This window comes from Gracilinanus agilis, chromosome 2 (genome assembly GCF_016433145.1).
Source record: "Gracilinanus agilis isolate LMUSP501 chromosome 2, AgileGrace, whole genome shotgun sequence".
NCBI classification, from domain to species: Eukaryota; Metazoa; Chordata; class Mammalia; order Didelphimorphia; family Didelphidae; genus Gracilinanus; species Gracilinanus agilis.
The window spans coordinates 387,283,539-387,310,193 of record NC_058131.1 but is presented as its reverse complement, the minus strand read 5'-3'; the positions used below and the strand labels follow the sequence as shown (position 1 = coordinate 387,310,193).

At 40.3% G+C, this 26,655-nt stretch overlaps 1 protein-coding gene across 1 annotated transcript in view; it reads left to right on the top strand.

Annotated features, from left to right (window-relative positions):
* The window catches only part of GALNT10 (polypeptide N-acetylgalactosaminyltransferase 10), a 171,665-nt gene extending 145,330 nt beyond the window's left edge, over positions 1–26,335 (top strand). Inside the window, exons 8-12 of the mRNA XM_044664481.1 lie at positions 12,409–12,516; positions 19,809–20,030; positions 21,635–21,751; positions 23,281–23,430; positions 25,092–26,335. Coding sequence (XP_044520416.1) covers positions 12,409–12,516; positions 19,809–20,030; positions 21,635–21,751; positions 23,281–23,430; positions 25,092–25,259 — 765 coding nt within the window. The 3' untranslated portion in view covers positions 25,260–26,335. The remainder of the gene's footprint in view (positions 1–12,408; positions 12,517–19,808; positions 20,031–21,634; positions 21,752–23,280; positions 23,431–25,091) is intronic.
* Positions 26,336–26,655: the final 320 nt, after the last annotated feature.

The window sequence follows — 26,655 nt, the reverse complement described above, 5'->3', positions numbered from 1 at the left end:
GTGTCTGAGGCCAGATTTGAAACTAGGACCTCCCGTCTCTAGGCCTGACTCTCAATCCCCTGAGCTACCCAGCTGCCCCCGTGCATATGTTTTGAGTGAAGAAACCAAAGCATAGAAAGGAAAAGTGAATTACCCAAGATCATGTGGTCATGAGAGATCTTTGACTCCCAGTCTTTTATTGTCTTCTCCTACACTTCCCTGAAAGGTTTCCTTTTTTTGTTGTAAAAATCATTCTCCTCCCCTCTTTCCGAGTTTTACATTTGTCTGACTACAGCTTTTTAATTTTGATGATTGTTAGATGCCCTCTTCAGTCTAATGACCCCATAAACAAGGCAGTTTCACCTAGATGGAGAAAGCTTATTGAAAATCCTGAAGGCCAAGTGCCCAGCTAACTGCTGTCTATTCCTATATTGCATTTTTCTGAATTAAGCTTCACCCATTAGCTGGTTCCTCTTGATAGCCTTGGTTATCAAGTTCTTTGCAAGCGATTGCCATCCCAGAACAAGTTTAGGCCTCTAACCATTTGGATCATTTTCCCATTTATTCTCATGGTAAGTTGCCAAGTCACAAACCTTTGAGCTCCTAGAACAGTATTTTTAAATGACAGATTTTTTATATGCAGTTAAAAACAAAAAAGTAGCATTATAATTAAGGTAAAGCCAGCTCTTTTTTCCTTCTTTATGAATCCATTTTCCTTTACTGCTTTATTCTTACTCTAATCTTAAATTTTCTTTTTTTAAGTCCTGTTTCCTTATCTGTAAAAGGAAAGGCAATAATACTCTACCTCAAGCATATTGGGAGGAAAGAACCATGTAGCACTATAGTTATGTGTCCTGCTAACCTCTGAACTGTTTGTATATTTGGCTTCTGCTCTTTGGTCACTTCCAGGCCCACCAGGATGGGTTAGGTAAGATTTATTAAAGGCTGAGCCTTCAGCAGACAAGAGGAACTGTGCGTAGGGCTGGAGGAAGAATGGAGCACCAGAAATACCAGTGAAGATGGGATAGGAAGCTGATGGTCCAAATCAGAGAGGAAATCCAAAGAAGATGGAATACTCTGCCTTTGAAAATAACAAATACTGAGAGCTAGGAGCATAAACAAGTTAGGACAGATAAAAGAATTTGATTCGTTAGATATTTCTTCCCCCTGGACTGCATTAATGGAATAGATGGGGAAGAAGTTTTTTGGTGCTATTCTCGGACCAGAGCCAGATGAGAGATCCCTTCTCATTAGCCATGTCTTCCTTTCCAGATCTGGCCACATGAAATGAGCTTCCCATTTTTTCTTCTACCACCCAGAGGGAGACATAAACAGACTTTCTAGCAGAGTTTCCCAATTCTCCCAGGAAAGATAAAAATGAAACACCAGTTCCTGGATTCAACCTGAAATGGGAGCATTGCACGGAAGCCACCCGAGTGCCAGAACACATGGTCAGGGGTGGACTCCAAACACTGTGGTCAAAGGGGTCTTTGGTTCACACCATAAGCCAATCAACACTTCTTAATGATAACCTTCTTCATATGTGTAGAGGCAAGCTGCTAGGTCAGATAGTCAGGGCCAGAGTAGTAGATGTTGATCTTTTTTAGGCTTCACGAGAAGGAGAAAGTAATTAGCTCCTGAATATCCTTACCAGCTCCATGTCCCTCCTCCTATCAATGCCTATGCATTCATACTTTCTCTGTCCTAGCATGTTTTGAGAGCTTCCTCTCTAATGTGTGTTTTTTCTGGATACATAGTAACTATCTGCTGAGATTTCTTTGAGACATCTGAGAGATGGTAGGGGTGGAAGTAAAGGCGGAAGGTAAAAAATCACCAAAGAATCTTTAAAAATTAGCTAAGACGGGGGCAGCTGGGTAGCTCAGTGGATTGAGAGCCAGACCTAGAGACGGGAGGTCCTAGGTTCAAATCCGGCTTCAGACACTTCCCAGCTGTGTGACCCTGGGCAAGTCACTTAACCCCCATTGCCCACCCTTGCCACTCTTCCACCAAGGAGCCAATTACACAGAAGTTAAGGGTTTAAAAAAAACAAACAAAAAAAAAATAGCTAAGACACCAGGAGCCAAGGGAGCTAAGATTAAGCCAAAAGATGCTTTCAGTGATTGACTTTTTTTTTTCAAGTTTAGTGTGCTCTCTGACAGAAGACCCTTTTATTGATCTGTATGCCAATTATGCTTTTGTTTCTTAAAGAGATAAGGCTGTCAACCAGTAAGGCCAACACACAGAGACATGACCACAAAAAGAGTGGTAGCATAGCTTTTCTGCTCAACTAAATTTCTTAACTGCTGACATCCAGGAGGTAAACTACATTTTCAGCTATCAGCAGACTGAAGACTACCTACTTCCTTGTAGTCCTTCACTAGTCCATGTTCTCACAGAGGCTGGGAGTGGAACTGTGGAAGAAGAGAGAGGAACAAGGTCACAGAAGGCTAGAAGCTAGAACACTGTACTCCCTCTGGACAACTGCATACTACAGGGATTCATTAACAATCCCTCCCCATCACAATACTTTTCTACTCAACTGAATTTCTTATTACAATTCTTCTAGCACACCCTTCATCTTGCATGTTTTGGGACATGAAAAAAATACCTCTCAATCCTCCAACATCCAACTGAAAGAAAGGTCCATAGTGAATTCTTCCTATCCTTTTTAAAGATTCTAAATTTGATCTTTCATGAAAACAAAGAAGACAGAGACAGAAGTGAAAACCATATCCCTGTATCTGTCCGGGTTTGCCTCATTTGAGAGGGTTAGCCACTTCATCAGCCTAGGCCAGATGGCTAGACTTAAATGCCAACAACTGCAAAAAAGACCATCTGCATGGGAAAATACATTTCCCTCACTCCCTTTCACACATGCCCTTCCCAGACCCTGCCATCTCGGGCAGCAGCACAGGTGTTGGGGAGAAGCCCAGCTGCACAAGAGTTGCCTGGACTCTCACTAGTATCATCTCAAAGGCTAACTCTGGGAACCTTCCCCGAAGGGTGTGAGTGAGTGTGTGGTTGTGTTTATTCTTGGACGCATGTGCCCCGGCAGCTGTCCAGCCATTTGGAGAGCTGCCTGCCAATAACAGGGGAGGCATTCTGCTAATTGCTTTTCAAAAGGCAGTTGGGATGACTGAAGATTCTGCAAAGGTATTAGCCTAAGAAAGCATCTGAGGGTCCATCAAGAACTTTATCTTTGACCTTTCTGGGAGGTTCAGGTCAGGTATCTATGAAAACTAAGCCAAGAGCAGAGACAGAAGAGTCCAAAAAGGGATGCCACAAAGCTTTTCTTCTCCCCTGATTCAACAACCAGTCGTCATCAGCTGAAGCAAAAGCAGAGCACTTGCTTGTCCTGGGGCCAAAAACATCCTGGCTTTTTTCCTCTGCATTTTGTCTCTCAGAATCAATAACACTGGTTGTGCTCTGGTGGAAGAGAATGATGGAGTCAGAATCAGAAGATCTGAGTTGCAGCTCTAACACTCCCCATGTCTTTGTCCTTGGGCAGACTCCTGACCTTTCTAGACCTGTATTTCATCATCAGCAAAGTGAGGTGTTAGATGGTGGCAGGCTTACTGTGTTGTCTTACTTCAGTTTTTAATTTTTGTAAGAGAAAGGACTGGGGATGAACGTGTGGCAGAAGGCCAGGTACCTCAGGAAATGTGGTCCAAAGAATAAAAGGCAACGATAAAACTTTGAGAATAAAAAAAAAAAAGAAATGGTAGTTATACCACCTGCCTTAGAGGGTTCTGGTTAATAGGTCCTTTCCAACCCTGATATTCTGTGACTTGTCTGTATTATAGGATTTGAAGTTATATTCTTTCTCTGCCATTTTATTGCATGCATATTTTCCCCCACTTCAGTTGGGAGGTGAGAGCTGGTCATTGACTTTTATAGATACCATAGTGGCATGTGTCCACACAAAAGATGTTCACTCATAAAACAAATCAACACTGGAATAAAAATTGATGGGGACACAGAGCTTTTGAAATTGTTAGTACTCTTAGAGCACATTCCCAGCCAAAATTTTTGGGAAGGGGAGAAGTCTTGAGAACTAAACTGACAATATATCTGAGAACTACTTGTGGCAGGATGGTGAGGCCACTGTGCCCCCAAGAGAAGAATCAGTGGATGAATAGGATCACCCTAGAAAATCAGAAAGCCAACAACACATGTTCAGATAGGGAAAGAAAATAACATCTTAATCTTATGTTTTTGTTCTCCCTTGTGAACTTCCATTTACAATCTGGTATGTTTGAAACCAAATATGATTGTTACTGATGCCAGCAATGCATGGTCTTCTTCCTTATTGTTAGGAGCAAGGTAGCTTTCTTTGTGGAGCATACATGGCCTGAGAATACGTGCCCTCTTCATGCAGACTCCCAGTGAAATGCTGTCTACCCTTTTGGTTTAATGCAAGACATGTCCTTGAATCACAGATGTTAAGCTTTAAGCCACAGTTTCTCCATCCACAAAAAAGGGGAGAACAAAATAATGGGGAAGAAAAAAAAAGGGGAGAAAAAATACTTTATAAACTATTGTCCAAATGGATGGTGACATTATTATCAGATGTCAGTTAAGAGGTGCCAAGTAAGTACAAGTAATAGAGAAGTTTGAGCATATAAAATTTTAATGATAAAGAGATTAAACAAAGTGATCTCTAAGATCCCTTCCAGTTCTTGGGGTCTATCTATATCCTAAGGCTCTTTCAGTACTAACATTATTTGATTCAGCAAATTTAAAATTAAGAAAGCTGGGTGGAGGGGGGTGGGGTTATCTAGATGGCTCAGTGGATTGAGAGCTATACCTAGAGAAATGGGAGGTCCTAGGTTTAAATCTGACCTCAGACTTCCTAGTTGTGTGACCCTGGACAAGTCACTTAATCCCCATTGCTTAGCCCTTACTACTCTTCTGTCTTGGAACCCAATACACAGTGTCTATTTCTAGCTCCTCATCTACCCTTGGATGAGTTATTTGACCATTTTGTTCTATCTTCTTTCTATAAAATAGGAAAAGAAAATTATTACTAAGTAGCATTAATAATATATTTAATATCAGCCATTGTGCTTGGGAGAAATATTATAAAAGACATCATCTAACACTTTACCTAGAAAAGGAGGTAGGTTGGACAGGTAGAAGATAGACAGCCAAAGTTTTACCTTAGTACTCACAGAATAAAAGCACCAAAAGACTTCCTGCTATGCTGAACTAGCCATTTGTGGAGTATTTATGGAAAGACAAAGGTAAGAGTCTTACTTGATGAGATCTGGATTGCTTTTTTACTCATATCCCTGGAGAAAGTACTCACACTCGTAACAGATCCACTGAAATATTATACTGTTTTATTAATATTTTTCATTTATCTTTTAGGCCAGAAATTCTTTGAATAAAATATTTGGAAGGAAAGTGCTAAGTAATTGCAAGGGGAGGCTAAGACAAGAGGATTCATTTTTGTAGAAGTCCTTTATCTCCTGCTGGCATGTGACCTGGGGGAGGAGGTCTGCCCCCTCTAAGGACCTCAGTTCACATATCTGTAAAATAAAAGGTTTGGGTCAGGTAATCTCCGAAGGTGCTTTTAGCTTGTAAATGCTTTTCTATGTTGAAAGAGATTTAGTGGTAACCACGGTATTATTGCTTCTTTATGGATTACCGTATTTTCATGAGAATGCCTATCAGCTCTTGACAGGAAGCCCTTCACCTTAGACAAATTCAACTGAAAAGTGCCCTTGAGGGAAATCTGAACTGGATTTTTTTTTTCTAAGAATTAACGTAACTTCCAATTCCAGCCTTTCTCACCAATCTAACTAATGATATATATACTTCACCTAATGGTTCCTGGGAGAATCAGCTCTTTCACTAACTCCCTAAGTGGCCACAAACATGGCACTTGCTTTTTCTCATACACTTGGTTTACTTCTCCAATAGATGAGCGAATTGGACTAGATGATCTATAAGGCCCTGACAGTCTTTATGTTCTAAGGTTCCTTATAGAGCTGATGGCTAATAATTTTAAGAGGATACAAAAGTATCTCTTGCCTCCAAGCAGAAAAGGCATTGGCATAATAATTAGATTAATTTATTAGGAACCATTATCTTATTCCAGCTTTCCTGACCCTTTGGGCAATTCCTTCTCTAAATGAAGCCAAGTTAGCAACTGATTCACTTTCATGAAAGGCCCTCAGACACTGAGTGAAGGAACAGAACTCAGCTGAAATAGGGGGATCCCATGAATGGCTTGTGGCCAAGAAGTATGTGAAAGAATATCAAGAAATTTGGCTGGGAGCTCCAGGATGGCTGTTTCCAGGAAAAAACATAGAATGACCTATGGAACTCTTTAACAGGGGACCTGGAGGTCCCCTTACCATAGAGATGTGTAAGAATTAACCAGCCCACAGTCATAGGAAGTAGGAATGGGGGAGTCCCCTGCTGGGGAGCGTCAGTTGCAAAGTGTCTGTTTCTGACCAGAGAGGCAGTTACTGATAGCTGGGGCTGGCAATTGAGGGGAAGTTGGCTGCTAGGCCTGATTGGTCATTGGGGGTTGGTTGCTGGTAGTGTGGGTTGGTGTTTAGTGACAGGAATATAAATGCAGGCCTGAGCTTACTGAGAGGGCTTTTGGCTTTAGCCTTTAGAAGGCTTTTTTGCCTCTGGGATCTCTAGAGAGCAGGATGTCTGTCTCATAGGCAAGGATCTGCTGTCAGCTGGCTACTGACAGTTTGGGCTGCTTTAGAAAACCAATTGAAGGAGTGAGTGAGTGGTAGCTCTCTATTATTTTAGGGAGTTAGGCAATCATTTATAGATGATGTCGGTTAGATGGACCTGGGTTTTGCCAGGCAAGAGGAAGCTGTCCTCAGAAGACAGGAGTAGTTATTAGGAATTTTAGGTAGTTTGGGGAATTTTAGATATATTTATAGGGTATAAGATTAGTAGTCTCTCTTTCCTCTTTTCTGTCTTTCTATCTGTACTTCTTTATTAAATTAAACAAAGTTTTTTATTAAGCTGCTCTCCTCACTTTGTCAAACTCCTACTTTTAACCCTTACAGAGTTATATCTGCCTTGACGGCAGCCTTGGTTAATGTTATTTCCTTGGCAAAGTAGTTAGCATTCTGGGTACTGAGCACTTATGAATCACTTTCTATGTAGAGGAAGTTGAGTAAAATCATTGTACAGGGAGCTCAGCCATTACAACTTAGTTGTCACGAATGCAGTCTTAAAAACCCTTCCAGCAGTTCCACACCTCAGGTTCCCAACATTCTTCCAGCGTTACATTAAAGTGGTAACCCCTACCAGGTCCAGGTTACCCAGGTCACCAAGAATGCTTTTAACCAGAACAGTCCTCCTAAGGGGGAAGAAAGGCAAAAAGTTTGTGTTCTGGCTTTGCTACTATCTCGTTGTGTGATATTAGTCAAATTTCTTCCCCTCTCTGGGAATTAGTTTCCTCACTGTCAAGGTTAGACTAATTGATTTTCCAAGATCCTCACCAGTCCTAACACTGTGTTCTCAGGCGATGGATCTCAGCCTGGGGGCTTTGACATTTTTGTTAAGAGTATAAAATCAATACACAAACCCACAAATAATCTGTTTGTCTCACAGATATACTAAAAATAGTAGTGCTTTTTTCCCCCAATATGTATAGATGCTATAGTGTTATGGGGACAGCTAGGTGGCTCCAATGGATAGAGAGCCAAGCCTGGAGTCAGGATGCCCTGGGTTCAAATCTGGCCTCAGTTGCTTCTTAGCAGTGTGTTGCTTAACCCCTGTTATTACTAAAACAGTGGTGGTAGGGTTTAAGTTACTGAATGTATAGTAGTTTTCTGTCGTGTATTTTCTTAATGGATATTAGTCACAGAATTCTATCATATAATACCACTCTCATCATGTACTATCCTGAAATGTTTTATGTTATTTAAAGGGTCCTTGTGCTCAGAAATGTGGGGAATCATTATTCAAGGTCCCCTTTCAGCTCTGACATTCCCTTGTCCTGAAGTACTTTCCAACTCTGACAATTCCTGATGGCATTTTCAGTAACAGATGGTTATGGCTATTCTTTCTATACTATTTCATAAATTCCAGAACATTTTTATGCATTATCTCCTTGATCCTCATAGCAATCTTTTCAGGTGAAAAGGGTAGTGATTGTTATACCTATTTTACAGGTGTAGAAAATAGAAGATTACACAAGTATTAAGTGGCTCAGGCAGAATTAGAAACCAGCCCTTCCCCAAAGGAAAACAGGACCAGAAATGAAAAATAGATTTCCACAATTAACAAGCAAATTGCTCAATGAAACAGATCACCTTTCACAATCTTCTGCACACAGTAAATACTTAATACAAATATGAGAATTGAAAAGAATAGAATTGCAATTCTTGCCAACCATTTAGAGGGTTTAAGTGCTTGGACCTATTTAGCTAATGCTAATTTAATAAGCTGGAAGCTGTTAATTTTATTGGCCCATAAGAGACTTTCTGGTTTGACTAAAGTAGCTCTTCCCAGCCTTTATTTATTCCCCAGCTATGAAGTCACAGGGCACAACAGTAAACTACAATAATTATAATTTATTGTCTACATGACAATTTATCAACATATCTACATGTATGTCTATGGGAATCAGGTGAATAAAGGAAGTTATTATAGGATATTGGCTACAGATCAGTTTCTCCTACTTTTAAAGTAAAACTTCTTGGCTTGTCTTTGACATTGATCTAACATTAAGAGGTGATCATCCTAAAGCCAATGTTCTCATCTGTTGACTTTCTTCTTTCTCCACTCCACTTCTCCTCTCCCACCCCTATACCACTCTCTGACCTGGATCAGACTATAATAGCATTTCTCTAGACCCAGGATGCATTGAATTGGAAGTAGAAAGCTTTGGGTTCACATCCCAATGATGTGACTTCTAGTAAATTCCTTCACTTCTTTGGGGGCTGGATAAGATTACCTGTAAGGTCTCTAGCTATAAACCTAGGAATCTACCTTCTCAAACAATCCTTTCGCCCATTTCTATTCCTTTGCCCTGGAGGCTCTCCTTCCCCCTCTCCCATGTCTGGAAATCTGGCCTGCCCCAAAAGTCCCTGACTTCCTCTAAAATTTAGCTCAATTACCACTTTCTGCAAGAAACCTCTGTTGGTCTGAGGTATCACCTCACACCTAGCAGATTGGCTAAAATGACAGAAGGGGAGAGTAATGAATGTTGGAGGGGATGTGGCAAAATCGGGACATTAATGCATTGTTGGTGGAGTTGTGAACTGATCCAACCATTCTGGCTGGCAATTTGGAACTATGCTCAAAGGGCTATAAAAGAATGCCTGCCCTTTGATCCAGCCATACCATTGTTGGGTTTGTACCCCAAAGAGATCATAGATAAACAGACTTGTACGAAAATATTTATAACTGTGCTTTTTGTGGTGGCAAAAAACTGGAAAATGAGGGTATGCCCTTCAATTGGGGAATGGCTGAACAAACTGTGGTATATGCTGGTGATGGAATACTATTGTGCTCAAAGGAATAATAAACTGGAGGAATTCCATGTGAACTGGAAAGACCTCCAGGAATTGATGCAGAGTGAAAGGAGCAGAGCCAGAAGAACATTGTACACTGTACATAGAGACTGATACACTGTGGTAAAATCGAATGTAATGGACTTCTGTACTAGCAGCAATGCAATGACCCAAGACAATTATAAGGGATTTATGGAAAAGACGCTACTCACACTCAGAGGAAGAACTACAGGAGAGGAAACAGAAGAAAAACAACTGCTTGAACACATGGGTTGAGGAGGACATGATTGGGGATGCAGACTCGAAACTACCACATCAATGCAACTATCAACAGTTTGGAAATAGGTCTTGATCAATGACACATGTTAAAACCAGTGGAAATGGGTGTTGGCCATGGGTAGGGGGAGGGCGGGGGGGGGGAGTGAAGGGGAAAGTAAGAGCATGAATCATGTAACCATGTTAAGTTTTCTAAAAAATAAATATTAAATGTTAAAAAAAAAAAAAAAGAAACCTCTGTTGGACCCCCCCCCCCCCCAGCTCCTAAGGCCTTCCTATCTAAGGTTACTTTGTATTTGATTTGTATGTGCTTGAGTATACTTACATGTATCTATGTTGTCTTCCTCATTAGAATACAAATTCCATAAGGGCAGAAACTGTCAGTTTTGTCTTTATCTCGGCACAGTGCCTGGCACAGAGGATACTTAATAACTGTGTGTTGATTTGATTCGTTGAATCAAACTCAAATTCATTAGCATATTATTTGCAGCCTATACTTCTTTGAAAAATCACGTTGGCTTTCTTCAGGCCTGCCTCATTTCTCCCATTTGCCAAGATCCTTCAGGGGTCACTGAAAATTGTTCAGTGAACATATTGGCCTTTTTTTTTTTTCCAGCATTTTGGGATGTAGTTCATTTAAGAATGGTGCCTTGGGGGGCAGCTGGGTAGCTCAGTGGATTGAGAGTCAGGCCTAGAGACAGGAGGTCCTAGGTTCAAATCTGACCTCAGCCACTTCCCAAGCTGTGTGACCCTGGGCAAGTCACTTGACCCCCCATTGCCCACCCTTACCACTTTTCCACCTAGGAGCCAATACACAGAAGTTAAGGGTCTAAAAAAAAAAAAAAGAATGGTGCCTTGAAATCATTGAGGACAATTGGGATCTTCTTATCTTGATTTTAAACTCCCTGCATTTTTGTTGTGTTCTTTCCAAGGACTGACCCCTTAATAAAGAAAATGGAAGCAAAAAATGACTTGAGTGGTTCTGACCTCTTACTCTCATCCATTTTCATCACCCTGAACAAACCTTTATCTCCTTTATTCCTCCTCTTTTTCTAGAATGTCAATATTTCAATGGATTTGCAAGGTGATCATTGCAGGTACTTCCTCCAGCAGTACTGGAGCAGCAATCCATCCATCTATCAATCAGTCAATCAACATTTATTAAGCCAGCTATACTTTCTCATTCTGTACTATTCTTGCCTATACTGTCCAGAAATTGGCCATAGAGGCTCCAAAAAAAGCACCAGGAGCCTTCTTCTAAGCCTTTTTAATATACATTAATTACTAGTAAGGCAATTAAGTTTTCTGTCCCATCCCTTTACTATATAACCTGCCTACCTCCTTGTGTAGTCATGTCTTAGGTGAAATCCTTTATGCCATTTCTTGCTGTAGCAGTCTATTTATGCCCAGTATCTAATTCTCCACTGCCTTTTGCATTCTCTACAAATTTAATTTTTCAGAGATTTGTAGAGTTCCATGTTGGATAGCCATGCAATATCATCATAATAGTAATGATGTTAAAAATATAGGTCTGTGTTTCAAAGGCAAGCTTGAGATTATTCAAAACACTGAAGACTATCCCAAATACAAGTCAACCTACTCTCTTCCTCCTTTTAAATTCTGAATCCAGCTCATTCTTCATCCTCCCCTGTCATTCCTAGACATAGTTATTAATGGATTAACTCAATGTGCTATCCATCCAGTATTCTATCATTGTGTAGACAACAGGCATCCTTCATCCACTCATTTCTGCCTCTTTAGATTGTTAGGTTAAATTCTTTTAAATGGTTCAGAATCTAAGGAACTTCTGTATTTTATAGTTTTGAGGCAATCAACAAAATGTCATCCTGAAACAAGAGCAACTGAGTTGGGTGAGAAGACTTTATACCCATAGGTAATCCCTCTTTCATTTCATTTTCATCACTCTGTACCAGATAGACTTCATGATAGTGATAAATGCCTTCAACCAATAGATTTCACTGTTTTATGCCTCATCTAATCTTGATTTTCAGAGGACCATTGAACAGTTATTGGAAGAAATCTTGACAGCCACATCTTGTTCCATTGAATCAAATAACTTTCTAAATAATCAACTTAATAAACAAAACAGGATCCTGTATATCTCTAAATCTTGTAGTCAGCTGCATAACTGTGGAGGTTTAATCTGCATTAGAAATTTTTTACAGAGCACATATCTATGTCCTTTTCACATTTTTATCAAGGATACCCTTAATAAATGTCTGTGATGTTTTCATTAAGAATTTATAGACATGACAGTAGACAAATGCATTACTGATATCCTTTTGATCACCTTTTGTTGGTAGTAATACTGTCCTTGATTGTCAGTTACTTAAGGAAGTAGGCAGAGAGAAAACTTAGGTCAGAAAGGTTCATGGTTGGGCCTGCAGGAGGAAAACCTAGGAGGCCTCTTCTAAGCAGTAGATTGCTATGGCTCCCTGAATGTGGCCCTGAATTTCAACATAAAAATCTAGGCCAGTGCTAATTCTGTAGGAAGACTTCTAGATTTCTAAGCCACACCAGCCTCGGGGAAGGATTTTTAAAATGAACTGGTGATTGGAAATCTCATCCAGGAACTCATATTTTCTATCTCTACACTCTCTCCCCTTCTCTCTTCATCCTCTTCTCCCTTCCATAGGTGTGGATGTGTGGGGGCCGAATGGAGGACATTCCCTGCTCCAGAGTGGGTCACATCTACAGGAAATATATCCCTTACAAGATCCCTACAGGAGTCAGCCTGGCCCGGGTAAGGTTTTGACTTTGCCAGGAGAAGTCCAGGGTAAGGGGGCAAATCTCCTCTGAATTTTATTTTTAATTCTGAACTTAAGAACAACAACCAAAAAAAATGAGCATTTTGCTATCCATAATAGAAAAGATCAAGATTGTACATGAAACCATGAGTCTATTATGAAAAGCCTACTTTCTTAGGAATTTCTTCAGGTCAGAGTTTAGTCCAAACTTGGCCTAACTACAGAAGGCCACAGTTCACCTTGAGATTTTCTTCAGATCTTAAGTCTCCCTATAGATTCTCTTGGAATTGGACCAAGTGTGATTACAGATCCTGAATCCAAAAGGAACTTGGCAGACTGCATTACTGAGCAAAATCTATTAGGATGAAGTTTCATAGAGACCAATGTAGAATTCTACAGTCAACCTCAAAGAAGCAATTTCACAAGTACAATTAAGAAAGGCATGACTGAGCAGTTTGTGTGAAAAAGTATGGGGGTTTTCATGAACTGCAAATTCAGTAAGCATCAGCAATGTAACTTGGTAGCCAGAAAGCGATATTCCGAGGAATAGGATCCAGAACATGGGAGATTATGGACTCACTCCTGAGCAGATCAAATCTGGAGCTGTGTATTCTGTACCAGGAGCCACATTTTAGATAGCCAATGAGTGTCCAGTGGAGAGGGATCAGTTTGGTCAGGATATGGAGAAGAGAAGACTTAAGAGGACCATGATGGCCATCTTCAAGTTTTTGAAGGTCTGATTTATGGATAAGAGATTCATCTTTCTCTGCTTGGCCCAGAGGTGACTTGGGGTGGTGCTTTTACCCATGTTTCTAGACAAAACAAATGGAAGCTGAACATAGATTTAAGCCAGATCACTTATCTGAGATATTTTGAAAAGGGTTCTTCAGTTAATAGTGTGGTCTAAATGATCTCCAAGACCCCTTTTAGCTCTTTGATTCTACAAAGTTACTTCCCTTTTCTGGGCCCTAATTTTCTCTTCTATAAAATGAGCAGATTGAACTAATCTCTAAGGCTCTTTTTAGCTCTAGATACTGTGGCTTATGGCCTATGGCCTATGGACCTCAAAAGCAGACTAGATGGATAAAGGGTTTAAACTCTTATTCAGTCAGGGTAAGCAGGAGGTGTAGAAGTCTGTATTGAACTGTCTTGATGCATCTAAGTGATGAGGAGTGCTTTGAAGGTATATTTGAGTACACACTAAGCCCAGCCTGGATACCACTAGGTAGATATGCCATGTGATATTGAACAAGCTCACTTTCCTTACATTGGGTTAAAATCAGCTTCTTTATAATATTTGACATAACAACATAAGAACAAACTCCCTAAGAATCTGAACTGTCCCAAAATGGAATATGCTACCAGAAGAGGTAGTGAGTTCCCTATCTCTGAAGATTTTCAAAAATAATTTGGTTAGATAATAAGTAACATTTATATAGCAGTCTAAGGTTTAGAAAGCACTTTCCGAATATTCTCATTTGATCCTCACAACAACCCTAAGAGCTAAATGTATTATTATTCCCATTTTATAGATGAGGAGACTGATAGCTAACCTCAGACTAAACTAAGGTTAAGTGATGTGCCCAAGCTCGTAGCTAATAAGTGAGGCCAGATTTTAATTCAGGCTTACCTGACTCCAGATCCCCCAGTACGTTCCATGCCACCTAGCTGCCTCTGCATGTCAGGATGTTGTGAGGAGCATTCTTGTCCAGGCAGTGATGGGCAAACTACAGCCTGCCAGCCAGATGCAACCCTTCTCCTTCATAATCTTTTAGACATTAATAGGGTTTCGTATAACAAAAAATATAAGAATTTTATAAAATGTATCACTGTTATTTTTAATTATATTGGCCCGCCTAAAGTTTTTTTTTTCCTTTCCTTTGGCCCCTCTTTAAAAAGTTTCCCCATCACTGGAGGAGATAAACTAGGTGATCCCTGAGATACTTAGCAGCCTTGAGCTTTTATGATATCCGTGTAAAACACTTGAAATATGAGCTATTATTAACGAAAGGCGCCATAATATGGGGAAAGCGTCCTGGAATGGGAGGCAAAAGCCCTAGAAACGAGTGCCAGCTCACAAGGGTCGTCAGCTGGAGCTGGGAGCAATCCTTGCCATTTCCTCACCTGTAAAATGGACGTAATGCCTGCCCTCCGCTGCCTCACAGCATTGCTGCAGGAAGTGCTTTCGAGGCGATGCGCGCTACTTATTATTGTCCCCGAGTGGCCCAGGGCCAGAGGCAGAGGCTCCCCATAACCTTCTCCCTCTGTCAGTCCCAAAAAGCTGCTTTCTCCAACTGCCGTTTTCCTGGCCAGGCCCTTCCCTCATCCTCGCGGTCTGCTCCCACTGTTTCCCTACCGGGCTAAAGTAAACCGTAGCCTGCCTGAAGGGATGGCCACCTCCGCCTGCATCTAGCTCACCCCCATGAAGGAGGTGTGACCACAGTCAGGTCACCACTGTTCTCCTCAGTAGAAACACGTCAGCGCCCTCTAGTGACGCAATATCATAGCGCACACATCAGCCACTGAAGAAATTCGCCAAACCATTCATTCACCAGCCAAAGCCAACTGAGACTTTAGAACAGAACACTGGATGAGGGACTTGAAAGGACCATGTAGTCTCTCCCATCAAGCAGCATTCCAATTCAGTTTAGTCATCCGCCATTTATTCAGCGCTACCTGTGGTCAGGCTGATAGCATGCTAGGTTCTAAGGATGCCAAGAGAACTCCAACACAGACCTTGTCTGCAAGAAAGGAACCTATCATCTAAGTTGGGAGGTGGGAAGGAGAGGCGAACTTTTGCTCTCAGTGAAGGAAAAGTTGCCAACAAGCAGAACTGTCCGCAAGTGAAATGGATTTCCCCTCAGGAGAGTAATGGGTTCTTCACTTCCAAAGGTTTTTAAGCACAGGCTGGGCATGGAAGGAGAATTCCTGGTCAACTACAGGTTGGACCAATTGTCTCTCAATATCCTTTTCATCAGGAAGTTACAATATTCTAAAAATGAGTACAAGATTATTTATTTTACATTTTGTAATTTTTTCTAACTCTTGCTTGGTTTTAAAATCTTTCCTTTCCCAGAGATCTGACAAGTATACTATTCTGTGTTCACTTAATTTACTTACAGTTTCCTTCTTTATATTCAAGTCTTTCACCCATTCTGAATTTATCTTGGTGTGTAGGGTGTGAGATGTTGATCTAAACCTAATCTCTCCCATATTGTTTTCCAATTTTCCCAGCAATTTTTGTCAAATAGTGGATTTTTGTCCCAAAAGTTGGGCTCTTTGGGTTTATCATACACTGTTTTGCTGGTGTCACTTACCCCAAGTCTATTCCACTGATCCTCCCTTCTGTCTCTTAGCCAGTACCATATCGTTTTGATGACCACTGCTTTATAATATAGCTTAATATCTGGTACTGCTAAGCCACCTTCCTTCATGTTTTTTTTTCATTATTTCCCCTGATATTCTTGATCTTTTGTTCTTCCAAATAAACTTTGTTATAGTTTTTTGGTGGTTTGATAGGTATGGCACTAAATAAGTAAATTAATTTGGGTAGAATGGTCGTTTTTATTATGTTAGCTCGTCCTACCCATGAGCACTCAATGTTTTTCCAATTGTTTAGATCTAGTTTTAATTGTTTGGAAAGTGTTTTATAGTTATGTTCGTATAATTCCTGTGTTTGTTTTGGTAGATAGATTCCCAAGTATTTTATATTGTCTAGAGTGATTTTAAATGGTGTTTCTCTTTCTAGCTCTTGCTGCTATGATGTGTTGGAAATATATAGAAATGCTGATGATTTATGTGTATTTATTTTGTATCCTGCAACTTTGCTAAAGTTGATTGTTTCTACTAGCTTTTTAGTTGATTCTCTAGGATTTTTTAAGTAGACCATCATATCATCTGCAAAGAGTGATAGCTTAGTCTCCTCATTGCCTTTTTTAATACCTTCAATTTCTTTTTCTTCTCTAATTGCTACTGCTAGTGTTTCTAGTACAATGTTAAATAATAGAGGTGATAATGGGCATCCTTGTTTCACACCTGATCTTATTGGAAAGGCTTCTAATTTATCCCCATTGCATATGATGCTTGTTGATGGTTTAAAATATATACTGTTTATTATTTTTAGGAAAGGACCTTCTATTCCTATACTTTCTGGTGTTTTCAATAGGAATGGTTGCTGTATTTTGTCAAAGGCTTTTTCAGCATCTATTGAGATAATCATGTGGTTTTTGTTGGTTTGCTTGTTGATAGGTCAGTTATGTGGATGGTTTTCCTAATGTTGAACCATCCTTGCATTCCTGGTGTAAATCCCACCTGATCATGATGGATAACCCTCTTGATCACTTGCTGGAGTCTTTTTGCTAGTACAAAATTTCTAATTACAAAATGTAAAATAAATATTTTTGATTATATTAAATTAAAAGGTTTTTGTACAAACAAAAACAATGCAACTAAAATCAGAAGGGAAACAATAAACTGGGAAAAAATCTTTATAACAAAAAATTCTGACAGAGGTCTAATTACTCAAATATACAAGGAGCTGAATCAATTGTATAAAAAATCAAACCATTCCCCAATTGATATATGGACAAGGGACATGAATAGGCAATTTTCAGATAAAGAAATCAAAAGTATCAATAAGCACATGAGAAAGTGCTCTAAATCCCTAATAATTAGAGAAATGCAAATCAAAACAACTCTGAAGTACCACCTCACACCTAGCAGATTGACTAAAATGATAGCAGGGGAGAGTAATGAATGTTAGAGGGGATGTGGCAAAATTGGGACGTTAATGCACTGCTGGTAGAGTTGTGAACTGATCCAACCATTCTGGATGGCAATTTGGAACTATGCTCAAAGGGCTATAAAAGAATACCTGCCCTTTTATCCAGCCATACCATTGCTGAGTTTGTACCCCAAAGAGATCATAGATAAACAGACTTGTACAAAAATATTTATAGCTGCATTTTTTGTGGTGGCAAAAAACTGGAAAAGGAGGGTATGTCCTTCAATTGGGGAATGGCTGAACAAACTGTGGTATATGCTGGTGATGGAATACTACTGTGCTCAAAGGAATAATAAACTGGAGGAACTCCATGTGAACTGGAAAGACCTCCAGGAATTGATGCAGAGTGAAAGGAGCAGAGCCAGAAGAACATTGTACACAGAGACTGATACACTGTGGTAAAAATCAAATGTACTAGCAGCAGTGCAATGACCCAAGACAATTCTGAGGGACTTATGGAAAAGAACACTACCCACATTCAGAGGAAGAACTACAGGAGAGGAAACACAGAAGAAAAACAACTGCTTGAACACTTAGGTTGATGAGGACATGGTTGAGGATGTAGATACTAAATGACCACACCATTGTAACTATCAATAATATGTAAATAAGTCTTGACTGCCCACACATGTTGAAACCAGTGGAAATGCGAGTTAGCTATAGGGGAGTAGGGGGCTTGAGGGGGTGAAGGGTAAAGTAAAAATATGAATTATGTAACTATGGAAAATTTTTCTAAAAATAAAAAATTAATAAAAAAAATAAAATTGAGGACAAGGTCCTAGCCTATGGCTAGTCTGTGAAGTGAAAGATCACTTTTAGGTAAAGAGAGAATAAAAGTTCATGGAAGAGATGAATTGAGAAGGGAGGGAGAAACCTCAGCCAAGAGTGCAATGTTGGAAGACATAGTCCAACCCTTCCTTAAACAAGGTATCCCTACATAACATGTCTGACAAATAACGTCTCACTAAAGACTCTCACCAATGATCATTCACTACCTCTGCTGGTAGCCCATTCCATTTTGGGACAGCTCTAGGTTTTAGCATGTTTTTCTTTGCAATGAAATCTGTAGCCCCATGATTTCCATCTAGTTCCTACAATCACACAGAACAAGGTTAATCCCTTTTCCAAATGACAGCCCAGGCTCCTGTCATTTCTTCTCTCCTCCATAACTATCCACCAATACCCTGGACTGAAATTTAAACTAATTTCCTCTTGTTTTACTTACCCTGGACTAGCATATTCCTTTCAAGTTTATACCTGGTTAATGATGTATATAATATGCCCCATGAACTTTTTGCCATTTCCTTCAATCTTAGGTAGCTTACAAAACCACATGGATCCAGGAAGCTGATTCTTTTCATTGACTTAATAGTGGGATCTTAGCTGCACTTGCCCATTTAATACGAGCCCAGAATTTTTTAATTCTAATTTTTTAATTCTAATCAGGAGGCTTACAAGTTATCTTTTTCCCAAACACTGTCAGTAGAATTTTCTGAGTAGTTCTTAAAGTTTAGAAACACTAAGAAAATGGGGGAGTGGAATCTCATTTTAGCAGGAGATTGAACACTGGTGGAAGAAGTGAAGATGGTTCTCAGCACGTGGTAGCCAATAACAAATATTTGATGAACTGATGAACTGGCTTGAGTTCTAGTCCCAGCTCTTCCCCTAAAGAACTAGTGACTTTGGGCAAGTCATTGTACCTTATTGGAATCTATAAATTTAGGAAATTGGACTAGGCGATCTCAAATGTCTCTTCAAGCTCTGACACCCTCTACCACATATTCTGAAATCTCTCTCAGATCTAAGTTGCTGTGAATCTGGTTTTGTTCTTTTTGTCCTTAATGTCCTCAGCTTCCTGGTTCTGAATCATTTTTGTTACCTCAGAGTTACTCCCACCCCTCTCTCTGTCTTTCTCACATCTCATAATCTGCCTCCAGTGCTCAGTGCCCTCATTTACACTCTTTTTTACATCCCATCAAACTGCCTTGGTTCATATCTTTCCTTCAGACTACTAAAACTGTTGGGGAGTTTTTAACAGAGCTCACAGCCCTAAGATAAAAGAGGGATGGTCCAACAGTGAAGTGTCAGGAATTAGCCAGAATGTGTGAAAGAAAGCTTCAAGACCTTTCCAGCACCCCTGCAGTAAAAGCACTAGAGTAGTTGGATTATAATAACAGTTCACCTTTCCTACAGCATTCTAGAGCTTACAACACGTTTTCCTCATAACACCTTTAGAAATAGGTTGTTCAAGTATCATCCCATTTCATAGATGAGCAGGCCAAGACTTAGAAAGGTGAAATGATTTGTCCGGGATCAAACAGCTATTCAGGGACAGAAGCTTGATCTTCCTTGGTCCAGTGCTTTTCCTGTTATATCATCCTGTTCCTCTTACTGTATGAGATCTCCCCATGGATGCTGCAAAAAAGAGGATATCTGCTTAGGCCAGCAACATCTTGGCTCCTCCAAGAGCCTAACATCCTCTTCATTTTACTTCTCTTCTCCCAGAATCTGAAACGAGTGGCCGAGGTATGGATGGATGAATATGCAGAATACATTTACCAGCGCCTTCCAGAATACCGCCATCTCTCCACAGGGGATGTCACTGCCCAAAAGGACCTCCGAAACCGCCTAAACTGCAAAAGCTTCAAGTGGTTCATGACCGAAATTGCCTGGGACTTGCCCAGGTTTTATCCTCCAGTGGAGCCCCCGGCAGCTGCCTGGGGGGAGGTGGGTCTTGAGGAAGGAAGGAGGAAGAAGAAAGTGTTTCTTATTTCATTAAATCGGAGAGCTCAGAGCTGGGAAAAAGATTCTTTCCTCCATCTCCATCCCTGCCACATAAGTTCTTCTTTTACATATAAGACCACTGAACCCCAAATAAGTGGTGACAAAGATCTAACAAACAAGCAGTAAGTCAGGGGGCGGGGGGGAGAGTCAATCTGCCTAATTTAATTTTGGTCATATAACTTCCCAGTTCTACTCTTGGTGAAGATTCACATACTCAAGGTGGATGGTTTAGTGAGAATCAAAAGTCTAATCCTAGCTATGTAACCCAGAGTAACTTGCCTAACTTTAATGGGCCTTCCTTTCTTCAAGCTATAAAGTGGCATCATTACTACCCGTCCTTCCTTTCCTCTTCAGGATTTTTTGGGAGGAAAATGAGATGATTAGATGATGTGTAGATAATACTGTAGAAATATGGAGCAGTTCAATGCACAGTGGATAGAGCACCAAGCTTGGAGTCAGGAGAACCTGGGTTCAAATCCTGCCTCAGACATTTCCTTTGTGATCTTGGGCAAGTCACTTAGACCTGGTATAGCCCTTGTGCTCTTCTATCTTAGAATTCATACCAGGATAGAAGATAAGGTTTAGAAAAGAAAAAAAGAAAATATTGTAGAAATAAAAACACAATTGTAAGCTCCTTAAGGGCAGGGATTTTGCCTTACACTTTTCCACATATTGGGTGCAATGCTAGATACATAGGCACTAAGTAAAATAAATAAAATCATAAGGTGATAGTTCTAGAATGATCCTTAATACATAATACAAAGAATTTCAAAGTTAGAAGAAACAGAAAAAAGAATGTTAGAGCTAGAAAGGCCCAAAGATCATTTATTTATCTCTAGATGATTAGATCACGAATACCTTTAATTTTAAATAGGACAACACTGAGGCTTAGAGAGGTTGTGACTTGTAAAGCTAGAATGAATCAAATGCAGGTTTCTTGGCCCTCAGGTCCAAGCTTTTTCTACTGTAACATGATGTCTTAGAGTAGGGGTTCTTAGACTCTTGGAGGTCATGAATCCCTTTAGCAGTCTAATGAAGTTTATGGAGCCATCCTCAAAACAATGTGGACTTTTAAAAATTCATAATTGAAGGAAATGCTCAATTCCAGTTAGAAGTTAGGGAAAATGAAAATATGATTTTTTTTCATCCAAGTTCCCATACGAAATCTATCCACAGACTCCAGATTAAGAGCCCTTGCCTTAGGGAATGGAAGAACAGTTCTTTGGATTCTCATTTCTGTCTGTAGAGTAAGTAACAGGTGAAAGATTGAAATCTAATCTTTCAAAGATGAATCTGTTCAGTGACTAAGTAAATAGTTTCTTTGACCCTGGATTAATTGAGTTTTCTTTTAATGGGAGGTGAAGGACAGGGCCAAAAGGTTAACTGAAACTTTAAGGTCCCAACTTGAAGTTTAGCCATATTGATGATTCTCCTTACCCCCAACTGACCTTGGGCTTCTTCTCATTACATTCCATTTTTTTTCTGAAAGCTTCATCTGGTCCTTTGGCCCTTGAACAACATATTCACAAAGCTCTTTGCCATTTCAGATCCGCAATGTCGGCACCCAGCTGTGTATAGGGACAAAGCATGGTTCCCTGGGCTCTGCCCTGAGACTAGAAAGCTGCGTCAAGGGCCGAGCAGAGACAGCATGGGGTAACATGCAGGTAATCCTTCTTAACAGAGATCTCAGAAAGCCAATCAACTCCCTTTTTAGACTATGGAAGTCCTCTTCTTCAATCCTGTAGTTGCCAGAGGCCTAAGGCCCAAGTGACTGAGTCAGCCCTCCTATTCACATCCGAAGGAGAGGAGGAAGAAGAAAGACTGGGAATGAATGGGAGGGCCTAGAGAGAGGGAAAGGTAATGGAAGAGCCATAATGGATTACAAATACTAAACAAGGGCTCTTCAGAGCCCAGGGCAACTGTGTAAGCTAGCTCCAGTATTCAGTAACCAATTCCCCAAATAGAAAGCAGAGATTTGATTAACACCTCAAATCCATAGCGCCATAGGTGCCTCGACATATAAAAAGAAGTAAATACCTTCAAAATGACAGCTTTAGTACATTTGCAAAGATGGAAATAATAAGTTAAACTAATTAAAGTCTAAAAAATAGAGTTTGTAAGTATGCTTAGCAAGAGCTATCAATAAAGGAATAAACCTGGGTCAACTCACCGATGGAGTAGTATTTAAATCATGGCATGTTAGACCTTGAAAGGGACCTTAGAAAATAACCCACAGAATAGTCAAACTGAAAAGACCCTTAGAACAAAGAAAGAGATAGATGGAAGAGAACTTATCTATTTTCTAGCTCAGTAAAGGGAAGTGGCCTGGCCAACATCATGGAAGAACCATAGATGCAGTCCTGGAAGAAGAGAGAAGACACCTAGGGATTGGGCAGAAGATCATAAATAATTCCATTAATACCATCAGTTAGAGCAAACCAACCACCACATAAGCTTCCTTACATATGCAGCATGCTAATCCCAGGGGCCTCTGCCTTTCTCTGGGAGGGGGCAGGGTTGTATCATCTGTACCCCAGGACCAGGATTGGGTATTTCATTCATCTGAGATCATTGGCTGTCTTTTAAGTATGCTTTTGGTTATGTTACTGGGGCCTTTGGTTCTCCTTAGTCTAAATTATTCACCCTATATCAGTTCATAAAGTCTTCTCAGGTGTCTCTGAACTCATCATTGTTATCATTTCTCATAGGGCAGGAATATGCCATTAACATTCATATGCCACAGTTTGTTTCACCAGACAATGAGTACCCACTTGGTTTCTAGCTTTTTACCACAGTTAGTTCTTAAGAAGCCTCTCACTTCCTGCCAGCATCTTCAGGATATTATTCTTTGTTTCCATAGCTATCCGCAGATCACCTGCCAGGTCTTTGAAAAAATTTGTTGCTTTCTTAAAAAAGGAAATGCACATAATAGAAGTTCACAGTTTCATTTTCAATCTTATTTTTCTGTTCTTTACATATTGAATGGTTCCTGTTTGGTGGTATTAAAATTCCTATTAAAAGAGAAATTTTAATTTTCAGAATTATCTATAGTTGGAACAAATAAGTTTGTTACTGGCCCCTCTAAAGAAGTCCAGCCCCAACCCCATGACAAGAACTTGGGATCACGGGACATTTGGGGGTTCTTTCTCCTGTCATTATTATAATGAAAGTTGTTATGTCTGTGTATCCACAGGTGTTTACCTTCAGTTGGAGAGAAGATATCCGTCCTGGAGACCCCCAGCACACCAAGAAGTTTTGTTTTGACTCCATCTCCCATAGCAGTCCTGTCACACTCTTTGATTGTCATGGCATGAAAGGGAACCAGCTATGGAAATATGGAAAAGTAAGAGTGGCAGCTATGTGCTTATCAGCATCTTCCCCTTAAAGCCAACAGAATTCATCTTGAATTCTCATTCTATATGTAGAACTGATATAAGACATCTATAAAAATTACATCATCTTTAAATAGTAACATATCAGACTGATATAGGGCTTTATGGTTGTAAATACAATATGAAGCAAAAGACATTTATTGAGTGCCTCCTGTGTACAGAGTACTGTGCCAGACACTGGGGAAGTTCCCACTCTCATGCAGTTTGCAGTCTAGCAACTGGATAATCAAGTACAGATAATCAGAAAAAACAACCTCATGTGCTATGTGTTAGAAAACAAAGCACTACGTGAGGTTAAAGGACAATTTATGAGTGCTAGGACTGTAGTTGGTCAGGGCAGGTTTCTCAGAAGAGATGGCAAACATGATCTTGTTTGAACCTCCCAACATTCCTGTGAGGCAGGTAGTATAGGTATGTTGTGTCACCATTTTACAAATAAAGAGATTGGAGAGGAGTAAAACAGAAGGACCTACCCAAGATTACACAACTTGTAGCCAAGCTCCCTTGAGCTCACCTAATGCACCAAACCTTAAATGTCAGAGCACCAACCCAAAGCAGTTGCCACAAGAATTTCCTGCTGAGGATGTCTTGTCAGGGAATATTGGGTATAGTCCAGCATTGGCAAAGTATTAGCACAGCACTCGGGGAGCTGCTCCATTCCCCCTTTCCCAGCACCTGAGGACATTTTTTGCTTGCCCTTCCCCTCTGTCTAAGCCACCCAAAGCAAGAGCTTTCTCCCTCAACTCTCTCCAGTAATTGGGAGGCTCCCAGACAGCTTGAATTTGCCCTCTGGGCACTGAAACTCAAAAACCTCCAATGCTGGTTTAGTGGAACTACATCAGCTAAAGGAGCAAGTCTAGTGGTTAAAGCAATAAATTTGGAATTCAAATCTTATCACTTCCCTACTTGAGCTTCAGAATAGGAATAATAACCCTTTGTGCTCCTCCCCCACTTTATAAATTGTAAATTTCTTAGCTATGTCAGTGACCTTGATTTCTGCTGACCTTGTCAGTGTTGAATAATAGTAACACCAACTATGGGTAGAGACTCTAAGGAGAAGGTATTAGTTAGCCAGGCAACCAATGTCTAAGTACATTTTAAGGTGATTGGGGGACAGGTAAGGGACCTCTAAAATAAGAAAGCAGGGTCCCTAGCTAAAGGATTAGCTACCTAGGGAAGCTTATATGCCTTCGAACAACAGAAGGTTTTTTCATCTAATACTCTTTGAAATGCTAGATGAAATTTAATTCATTGAATCCCTTAGATGCATTCCTTATCAGATTTATCTTCCCAGTAGCTCTCTGAGCATCAGTTGGGGCAGAATATATTGTCTCAATGTTGGATCATCTCATTAGATCAAGACAGGTAAAGTGGCAGCCTAGAAGCATACAAGTTGGTGGCAGAGCTAAGAACCCCATGTCTTTCTCTGACTCATGTTTTGTGGTTTTCACAAGAATTAAAATGGCTTGGAAAAGCAGGTGAGACAGAAAATAGTGGTCCTTTCTTTCTCTTTCCAGAGACAATAGACTGTTCATGTGAGAGTCCCCCTCCTCCCTTAACCCGTCTGTCCTCTGTAAAATAAGTTCTGCCTTATAATCTCTCTGTTTTCCAGGACAAGACTCTCTATCATCCTATCAGTGGTACCTGCATGGACTGTACTGAGAGTGATCACAGGATCTTCATGAATACCTGCAACCCCTTGTCTCCAACACAGCAATGGATATTTCAGTACACAAACTCAACCGTCCTGGAAAAATTCAACAGGAACTCTGACCTATAAACATAAAGAATATATATGTGTGCATATATGTGTTTGGGTGCATATATATGTGTATCTACATATGCATATGTATCTGCTCACACTATCCCCTAATCACATATGCACACATAACACAACTATTTTTTTTTACTGGTGATGAAAAGAGATTTTTTTTAAAGGAATAATTTTTTTTAAAAAAACAAGGTCCCAGGGAGCATCTCCAGAAGGCATGAGGAGAATGACAAGATCTAAAGGACGATATAAATTTTTATGCTGCTACAGCACTCACTCCCTCAATACTTCTCCCTATTGGAATGATGGAGAACATCTATAGACCCTTATCAGAACTGCTGTTCCCTCCCTCCCAAACCCACTTGGCCCAGGAAAAGAAGGCCTGACCAGCTCTGATGCTTCTCCCCCAAAGTGTACAGCTGGTGTGGGAGGAAGATTGGAAAGATGCCCCCATGGGGTATCAAAGCTTTCCCAGGTGGTCCCCTCAGCATATCTTGAGTTTTCAGGACCTCACATCATCTCCCCACCCCCCACCCCCCCACCAATTACTCGGTTAAAGGAAGATCTCTTAGAAGTGATTTGCTCAATACTGGATGGAAATGCAGATGAAATGACAGGAAGGCTCTCATAAAGGCTTGGGTTGGGAGGGATTGAAAGGAGCCATGGAGTAAAGATCATCAGCTATATTGGACCGTGTGTTCCACATTCTTTTTTTAGCATTTATGATGCAGGGGCCCAGAAAGAACAATAGTTTCCTTCCTGTAGGTCTAACCTTTGGCTTCCTTCTAAGATGGATCATAATATAGGCTCCAAATGTCCCAAAAGGGAACTCAGCCTGTCATCATTAGCTTCTATCTGCCCTGCCCTTGACCTTCTGAAGCAGCCTGGATCAAATTTATCATTTGCAACTGGTCCTCTCCAGCTTCTTTTATTTTTTTCTCTTCACATGAATGCAGATCTGGAAATTTGCTAAAGGTGCCCGTTTGCCATTGCCCCTATAATTCTCTCACCCCTTCCTTCAACCTTGATTTGCTGATCACCACCCCCCAAATATCCAACTTTTACAGTAAATTTATTTTTATATAGTAGTTTTGTGTAATTATTTTCCACTGAATCTATATTTTTTACTACACTAGTGATAGCTCTGATTTCTATAGTGTTCGAAGATTAGCAAAGTATTTGTTTTCCTTTAAAAAAAAAACACCTTACCTTCTATCCTAGTAACAACTCTAAGACAGAAGGACGTGGGCTAGGCAAATGGGGTTAAGTCACATAGCTAGGACGTGTCAGAGGATAGATTCTAACTCAGATCTTCCCAACTCCAGGCCTAAAGTGTTGGTAATAGTCTATGAAGGTATTATCTCTTCTAGAAAAGGAAGCTGAGGCTTAGGAGTGACTTGTCCAT